The sequence below is a fragment of the Carassius carassius genome, chromosome 9 (genome assembly GCF_963082965.1).
Source record: "Carassius carassius chromosome 9, fCarCar2.1, whole genome shotgun sequence".
NCBI lineage: Eukaryota > Metazoa > Chordata > Actinopteri > Cypriniformes > Cyprinidae > Carassius > Carassius carassius.
Genome location: NC_081763.1, coordinates 27,851,689 through 27,861,563, shown reverse-complemented (window position 1 = coordinate 27,861,563; position 9,875 = coordinate 27,851,689). Strand labels below are relative to the sequence as shown.

The window sequence follows — 9,875 nt, the reverse complement described above, 5'->3', positions numbered from 1 at the left end:
GTATAATGTTGTGAAGCAGCTACGCTGACGACCACTGTAACTTTCTGCCACTCAGCAATCAATCTTTTAGTAGAAACTCCTGCAAAGACAAGCAAAAAGAACACTTTTATCAAGCCTTTACAACTATGATGAGTAAGTAGTATCTCGACTCTGCAGTATGCAAAGTTTCTTTTTTGCCACTCTTCTTTTGCTTATTGAAATACATGGCCATGTTTTATGCACTTTAAGAACTTTCATAATTCAAAAAGGCATCTTAAAACATTAATGGTCACTTCAGGGAATCCAAGATGTTGCCAAATGCTTTTGTATGTTCAGAAAATACAAAGATATTGTGCACAGAACATATTGTGCTTTTAGTTTTAAAAAGCAATTTTTTCCCCCACTAAATTTATTGCAATACAAATAAATACGCAATATGTGCACATGCAACTTGAGGCATGCAAACTCCACGGTTAATGGACGAGGTTCAACCTTCTGAACAATTTTATCACCAACAAAATATGCCCCCGCTGTGGTCTGCATGATCCTGAAGCCCTCAAGAACAGTTAGCTACTGGAGGAGGGAAATTCAGCAGTTATCCAAATCATATGCTCTGTAAGTGCTCAGAATGGGCGAATGAGAAATATGAGTCAGTCTAATAATGAGCGCTGCTAATGCAGGTAAGGAAAGTCCTGCAGTGACATCTCCCTGATTCAACCAAACATCCAATCATGCAAGAATCTCTGACTGAGAAAGCCATGCTATGTCTCAAGAACCAAGTGATCTCACCTCTGCTGTTTCTGAACAGCTCATCAACACAGAAAAAATAATCACATGCTAAAAGTTGATGAAAAAAGCTGAAGTTCTTGTGCACAGCTATGAAAACAAGAGAAGTAGAAAACAATGTTTAAGGTGACTCTGATGTGGCACTTCATTTACACCGAACCATTAATACTTTCAATAAAAGGCGACATTGCATTCAGATCAGTTCATGCATTCCCTGGGAATCAAACCCATTTAGTTGCCGTTGTTAGTCTCATACTGTACTGTTTGAGCTTCAGGAACTCATCCCTACATTTGAAGGCGGCACTGATCCATCTTAAATTGGCAAACCTAAACTGGTTTAACAATTGGGATGCGTCCACCCAGAACTTAAGGAACAACATCGTGTTGTTGGAGCTGCCAAACAGAAAAGCTCTGAGCATGAATTACTGGATATATTGCATATCTTTGCACTGCTATGCTGTTGAATACACTGAATCATTGCATAATCTGTAATCACACTGTGATTCACAGCATCAAAACGGAATCAACTTGGTTGGTAAAGCTGGTTAACAAGTGTAGTCTGGTGATGCTGGTTGCCCAAGCTAATGTTGGTTAAAGGTAGGGTAGGTGATTTCGGAGAGGCTAGAAATAGCAAGCTACTGTAGCTTTGAAAGCATAAGATCCCAGCCTCCCTGCAAATTCCTTACCAAAGCCACGCCTCCTGCAAAAAACACATGAACATGCACAGGCAGACCAGAGGTTAACCAGCGACACGATGATTGATGGCGTTGGTGGAGGATTGAATGCAACAATGTAACACTGTCAGATTTCCTCAGCGACAGTGCAAAGTGCATAATATTCCAATAATAACCCCTTCCATTCTCGCTCGGTCTGCAAAGGTGTAATGGAATGCGTTGATGACATGTGCAGAGGTATGCAAATACATACGTTGTCAGGCAGGTAGAACAGCCTATCGTAGCATTCGGACCGAGAATATGATTGGACAAACTTTTTATGATCCTATGCCTTCCACAAATGATACAAATACATATAAATACATTTAGACCACTTAACTTAGTGATTGCTGTCGGGATGTGAAGAGACTTTCAACCAGCATAACCAAAAATGTTTTTGAACCAATCACCTATAAGCCAGTACTTTAGTTTCTCATACTGGACTATGGACATACTATGATTATTATAATTTATTTATTTTTTGCAGCAGAACTGACATAAAATATTTAATACCACAAGGTACAACTAAAATCCATTTAATGTTAGACTATTTTGCGGCCCCTCTGGTAACTCCCTCAGCAGCTATTTTTTAATTCTGTAGGTAAGAGGTATCAACCTACAATCCCTGTCAACTTGAATTACGTAAGAATTAACAATAACATCAACTTTGACAATTATGGTATTATAAGCTATAGTTCTTTAGCTGAAATGGGGCTGAAAATCTTAACTGAACAACCCATTTTAATTGAATTTTTTTTTTACCTCTGTTGACATTTCTTCAAGATGGTATTACTTTGCTGCTTGATTGTTTTTTGACACTTAGAAAATGTAATGTTCAGTGAGTGGTGCTAAAATGTGTTCAGTTTTAACCAAAACAGACAAATGAGAATCTTTGGAAATGAAATATCTGGTAAGTGGCACTAAAAGTTAAAGCTCTATTGCATCTGATAGTGTTAACAAAAGCAAAAGTGAAATGCATTTGCCTCATCAAGCATGCATTTTTAGCTTGCTTCTTTTATCGTGCTTCACAGGAACTTCAAAAGTACATTGCTGTACCAGGTGAGCTACCGAGCAAGTTTACTCTCTCAGAAAAGCTCTGACACAGCCTTGAGAAATCTCACACATTCCCATGAACAAAACCATCATAGAAAGCAACAGTCTCTGCTCTGTAACCCTAGTCATCTGGGTTTGATTTGCAACTGCAAATGCTTGCATGTGATCAGAAAGATGTCATGAGAATCCTGTGTGCCAGCTGAGCAATAATGTATTCCGGCTTGAGAGTGTGTGTTTCCAGAGGGGTGAGACAGATTGGCACAGACAACGAGAGAGAAAGAGGACTGTCCATTCCAAACAGTGGATTCTTTCGGGTAATTGGACCATGCATTAGAGAGGGGCCGCCTGCCCGTAATTGCTCTACACACATCTATTACTGCACACCAACTAGTATTATTTCAAAAGGCCTGGTCTTAGGAACAAGAGCATGGAGTGTGAGAAAAAGAGGGAAGAGAGAGAAAGACATAAGTGGAAACTGTGCTGCTGGCTACAATGATTTGACGCTAGAGGTCTCAGCTAATATGTTCTGTTCCAGAATGTTCTGGAATCCGTAGAAAGAGTCATGATGTGCTATATTTATCAATTACACTTCAAAGTTGCTTTCTGATGTCATCACAGGATTCCTCCAGAAGGTCTGCTTTGAAAAGATGATTCTTATTTAGAATTCAGAATTCAGAGAAAGGCCCTTCTGGCCTTTGAATTTCAGTTTATGAGTACTGATAGACCAATCATCTAATAATTTGGCCATATAGATTGGTCTAGTAGTTAAATAAAAAATAGTTTAGTCATGCTAAAAACATCCAGAAGAGCACTAGACAAAGTTATCATCTGTATAGCAACAGTTAATAATGAAAGCTATAACAATAATATTTATTGTTGTATGAATAATAAACAACTGATTACATTTTCCACCCCTAATCTACAGTAAAATATGAAAAAATTGTATGGTATAATTATCTGGTAAATGTGGTATAATTTAACAATGTTCATCCCTCCAAAACAGAAAACATCTTTCACAAACATCTACATGTACTGTATGTCTCTTCTAAAGTGTTTAGTGTATACAATAAACTGTAGGGGTAATTATAGCACAATTCTTAACCCCACCCATTCCTCACTCCTTTTCAAGCCCTGGTTATGGCCATGATTCTAGTATGCTTTTATTATTTATTTTTTGCTATTATTCTAGTATTCATCTTGGAGCAAGTTTAAACTAAAGGTCTAGAACTTCTATCAATCATCCTGTCTCTCACTACTGGGTCTGATCACAAGTAGAACAGTACAGCACAGCAGAAAGTTTTAAGGATCTTTTGGTCTTCTGAAAATCATTTTTTCTTTTATTCTGAACATACACCAGTAGCTGGCATGAGTTTGGTCTTGGTGCTGCTGACATTGCACACCTGCACGCCCCCTGAGACGCTGGGATGGAGGCTGGAGGAGAGAAGAGAAGGAAGGAGAATCTCTTTATAGAAGCATTTCCCATCTAATTAAAAACCAATTCATAGACGAAGAGACGCCATGATGTGTGAAAAAAGACACTGTCCCTGTGACTTACATCAAATATAGGCTCGGCTAATGATATCGCTACAGTAGCAGAGCTAGAGACTCGGCTTCTGAACCCAGGCTTGCGCACGCTGACACTGCCTGAGTTTTAGGACAAGTTTAGATCTGGCAAAACTTTAAAACTGAAATTGGAAACGTCAAATTGTCTTCAAGGCATGAATAATGATAACGTAGAGAAACAATATATAAACTCAGCCTCTATAGAGAAAAGAAATATATTGAAGGAGACTATATTTGTGTAGAGCAATGTCAATCTAACTGGCCAGTACCAGAAGATAATTGCTCTTTTCTAGTGAACTACCTTGTTGTCTACTGTGGCTGCCTACATAGACTATCTTCTAAGAGCTATCTTCTAAAGCAGCATCCTAACCAAAATGATATGTGAAATCATAAAACTATCTGCTGCACAGACAACCACGCTAACCGCTCAACTCAACGCTCACAGCTGGCTAAGCATTATGTTATATGCTAACACCAATTACCACTAATATGCATTGCATAGACAAATGCTGGCTAAAACAATAACTTTTTAATTAGATGGAATGTTCTTATTGTCACTTATCGTCAATTTATTTTTATTTATTAGCTTCTAAACTCCACCCACATTTTTTTTTTCAATGAAGTCGAGGCAATGCATTCTGGGATGCTGGCTTTGAATTTGGCCAAAACAAGGTGTCAAAGATATCGACATATGTCTCCCTTATGATGACTTAAAGGGAGAGTTCATAATACATGTTTTATATACTTCCAATTATGCTGTACTTTTTCTTTTCTTTTCGAAGTTGTAAATAAAACTTGGAGATTATCGGAGTATGTTTTGCAAGAAAATACAGTAATTATACAAAAATAGTATTTTCTAGTTCAAAATTTCATGTGCAATTCATGTTTATTGAGTGAAAACTGTTTCTACACTTAATTTTTTTAGTTCCTGTTTGATGTGCTCTGTGTATGTGAATTGATCAATGTTTATCAGTCTGTAATCTGTTCATCATATAAAGCAATCATATGTCTCTACAAAAAAAAAAGGATTGAACTGCTTGATTCATATTAATTTGTTTGATGATGGCTTTATACACTATTTAGTAGCTTGAAATTTTAGGTCACGTAAGACTCATTGGAAAAAAATGTGCAAAAAGGACCTTTAGATGATTGCACTCTAAAGTTGTAAAGTGTTTGGTGTATATAGTATATAGTATATAAGAAAGGATTCCCATGCAATGTGTGGGCACTCACTGTTGGGTGAGCACTTTTGTTACGCAGGGCCATTAATCAACCAACACACTATTCCCAACCTCTCTGCTGACGATGAAAAAAACCCGCAACTCCATAAGCACTTACAATATACTGTTCCCAGTAACAACAATCCAGCAGTTCTGAAGGAAAAAAGGAAGACCGCAACACTTCCTGAGAGAGAGAAAACACTACAGGCAGTGCACAATCCAACCAAAAACCACAAAAACATGAATGAGAAGCGTATAAATATAGTCACAATGAGAACAAGGAGAAAGAGCACAAATACTGGCCCCTGAACTAGACGAACACATACACACAGAGCCGGGGGTAGTCATTTTTATCACAGTGGGCAAGAGGAAATGTGATTTACAAATGATGAGAAATGAAAGCAGCGGGGAGGCTGGGTGACACAGCTATAAAAGCTTCTGGACAAATGTCAAATACATAAATACAAATATATACACTAGGACTGTGCAGTATTGCAGTACACACAGTGGTTGTTTATGGCTGCTCCAAAATTATGTCCTGTAGATTATCAACTATTTTACAATGGCTACAAAAAATGTTGGTTTCCCTTTATTGAGTCAGTGAAATGTATAATGTAAGACTTATCATTCATATGTTAAAAAATATTTAACTTTGAGTTTTTGTTCACCAAGTTCAGAATAAAAACAGAAAAATAATCAAATAACTGAAAACGTGTCATAATGTAAAATATAAAAACATAATTTAAACACAACCAAAGTAATTTCCATTTCATGTCGACTATAATGTGAAAAGCAAGTATTGAATACCGGAATGAAGGCAGATCTAAATATGATTGGCTTGACTACATACATAAGCAGAGAGAAGAAGTCACAAGAAGAATAAGTGATGACTTCTGGATTCAAATTTGGTCAAAAATATATGTATGCATTAAAAATTGTTTCACGATAAGAGCCGAAACACACATTAAGAAAATAAAGTCTATTTTGATTTCATGCTGAATTTAAAGATTCACAAAGAAAAATGGTGATGATAATTGATAACAAAAATAAGTGATGTAACATGAGTCATGGGTCATCTCTTACACTGCATTACTTCTGCACAAGTCTGTCAAGGTCATCGACACAGTATCTAAGTGCAAATCTCAGCTGATATTGGGAGATGCAGCTCTGTACTTCTAACAGTACATGACAGGAACATGCAAATCTATTTTCCAAAACAAACATGCCCTCCCAGACCCAGGAACATATTTTTATGAGTCAGGACGCTGTGCTGTTTAGGAAACAGGTTGTTTCTCATTAACCCACCGCTAAAGACAGAATGCCACAGTGGGCCGCTGCCACAGTTCCCTGGACATTACCAGGGAAAGGTAGAGAATACTAATCCAGGGCTTACACACACACACACACACACGATTCCATGTCCAGAGCAATGCTGGAACCGGCTTAGAGGAGCTGGCTTGCCATTTTCCACATGTATTTTAAATGATGACCCACAACACTGTGGCATAATCACCAAGCAAGGAGCTGCCCAATAGTGACACACACCTTCTGGCCTTTCACAATGGGCCGTGCATGACAAGCTGCCCTCCTTACCATGTGAGAAAATAGATGGTTGTGCGAAGAACGTAAAGAACAATCCAAACGTGTGAAAGGTCAAGCACTGCATACCCACTCCAAGATCAGCAGCAACCCAACAAAACAAAACGCAACGTTTTTGCAATCCGCACTATAATGCACTGGATTTGTAAATTCGAAGCTGTGCTTTCTGAAGCAATGTTGACCTTCTCCATCAGTGACAGATCTTGCTGATGTACTGCACCCAACTCCTCCTCTTTTTTTCCATAGATCAGTGTGCGATGAAAACATTGCGCCTTTGCCATTTTCCTCCCATTCGCATCCATCAACCACATCTATCTGCATCAGCTGGCACTGGAGACATGTCATTCTCATACCTCTCATTCAAATCAACGTGAGCTGATACAGCAGTGCTACATTAAGCTGCATTTGATGGAAATGCATCCAGGAGATTTGTGCAGGGGGTGTATTGTCAGTGCCATCGGGAACCTACGAGAGGCATAATGCTGGTTGAAATACCTCTGCAGTGAACCCGTTACACATAACACACGGATGCACAATCTCCAATTATGCATTTATAATAATGATAATACCTAATATTGCATGGGTGTTATAATGCATAAATCTATTTTAAGATGAATTGTGCAATCAAGATGCTAGACGCTATTTGTAGTAATGGCTAATAAAAAAATGCTAAAATATGCATTTATATATTTAGAAAACAGTTTAAGTTTGAATAGGAAAATATATGTGAATTTGTACTGCAGTTAGGGATTCTTTTCTGCCAATAAATAAGTAAATAAATAATAAATAAACTTCGTTATGGTGCAAAACGATCGCATTCAAGATCATATCGCTCACCTGCCAACAGTCTGGTTGGCGAGCTGTCGCATCCGATTGAACTGCTTCTTCATTTTTTTATATATATATGTATTTTTTTTTTCCTGCGTTAACACCTCGAGCGCAAAACAATCCGCATTTCTTTCAAAATAAAGGGACGTAATCCGTTGCGAACATCCCCGTTATTCCTATCACACGCCCTCATGGCAAACCGAAAGAGGGTGGAAATGTCCTAAGATGCGTATTTCTGTGCATTTTTGCGCTGCTACTAGGCTGAGATGCTGCTGGGCGATTCTCACATCGGCAAAGTGACAGCAGCGGAACGACGCGAGCGCGGTGCAGCATGGGAAGTGTAGTCTTATTCCACACGATCCATGTGCCGAGCGCTTTTGATTTAGTTCGGTGGACAGACAGGTATGCAGCGGAGCGGGTGGAGTTTAGTTCGCACTGCAGAAGTTCGCTCATAAAGAACATTTTTTTTTGACAAAAATACATTAAACGATAAGGCTACTTGGTCTTTCACAGCACACTTACCTTGTCTACTTAAACATCAGCTGGAAAAAAACGTTACTATGAAATTATGATTCTGAGCAGAGAGCTTTAACGCTTGATTAACAACAGACAACCAATCATAAACACAGCCTCGGTTTTTACCTAATTAAATATTCATGACGCAAGAAAACCGCATTTACGTGAATAATAATAATAATAATAATAAAAAAAGCTTATAAGCTTGTTTATTATTTGCAGGGTAACTTAATGGGAAATTTTATTTATTTATTTTGGATTTATTTATTTTTTTTATTTTTGATTACTCAGATTCTGACCTTTTCAAATTACTACATTTAATATGACATTTTCTAATCTTACTCATTGTGAGGTTATTAAAATCTTGCATGAAAGCACACCATAACACGTTGAGTGACTATTAAGGGACAGTTGTGTGCCAAATGACGCAGTATATGCACTTAATCTAGCACTAAACTCAGCTGTCTTGTGTAATTATACGATTATTTTGTGAAAATAAATTATCACCAGTGTCACTTCAAACGACCACAGAAGTAACCAAGTCAGTTAGATGCTTTAATATTAAAGAACCAGGGAAAGAAACAACAACACTACATATTAGTTTCGCGAAGGTTATTTCCATTGGGAACTAAATAAGTTTTGCGAATATTATTTCCAATGGGAGGGAACACGAGCAGAAATCTGGGGCTTTATGAAGATGACACTGCCATCTTGTGGCTTTCTGTCAGCCAGCAATAACATTATTGTCCATTTAAGATACAACAGATTGTAAATTTCGCTGAATTTTTTTAAAGCTTGGTATGATTTATATTCATGACTCTTTTGGCAACCTTGTTGTAACTGGACAATGATATCTTTTCACACACATAAAAAAGGCATTTAGGCTATGCTTTAATCTTGTGAACTAAAACTTCACCATGACCTGTTTATCTCAATTTGTCCTTCCAAAAATATTTACATAATTTTGACCCTTTTGATTAAAGATGAATTCAAAGATGCTTTACAGGAGCTGCGTAACTCAGCATGAAGATGCTGGGAAAGGTGAGAAATCAAACTTGTCAGATGTAGAAATCAGAACGATAAACATTAAATTAGTATAAGACAATTAGTATAAAAATAGAGATCGAGGTGTTGAAATGGTGATGAAAGGCTACCATAAGGTGTCATTTTAACAATGTTGCAAAGATGATTAATTCACAACAGCATATTGTCCATCACACATCAAAAAGCTTGTCTCATGTCTTTGTGAAATAGCCCTTAGCCTACTAAAAAAGATTAAAAAAAAAAAAATAGCCACAGCCATTTTTTACTCTCTATTGCTTGTTGATTGCAGGAAAAAAGATCTGTGATACTCTCTGTCAGCATTCCCATTAATCACAGTTGCTTAAAAGATTCATCGTGAAGCTTTGCTCGTATGTCTGTTTTCAGTTCTTCATAGGGCGCCAGACCATGAGAACCAGACGAGTCTTCTGCACAACAAATACAACCTTATTTTCATGCTGTTTGTCAACCACAAATAGAACAATCAAAGCATTTTTAAAGCAACTACTAAACTAACTCACCCCTTCCCTGCAAACTGGCGGTTGTGCACTCCATTAGAAGTTAATGGGGCAACAGG

At 37.6% G+C, this 9,875-nt stretch overlaps 1 protein-coding gene across 10 annotated transcripts in view; it reads right to left on the bottom strand.

Annotated features, from left to right (window-relative positions):
- The window catches only part of arhgap44a (Rho GTPase activating protein 44a), a 53,220-nt gene extending 45,194 nt beyond the window's left edge, over positions 1–8,026 (bottom strand). For all 10 annotated transcript variants that reach the window (XM_059558762.1, XM_059558771.1, XM_059558763.1 and 7 more), the window contains exon 1: positions 7,751–8,026. In XM_059558762.1, coding sequence (XP_059414745.1) covers positions 7,751–7,803 — 53 coding nt within the window. In that variant the 5' untranslated portion in view covers positions 7,804–8,026. The remainder of the gene's footprint in view (positions 1–7,750) is intronic.
- Between the last annotated feature and the right edge of the window lie 1,849 nt (positions 8,027–9,875).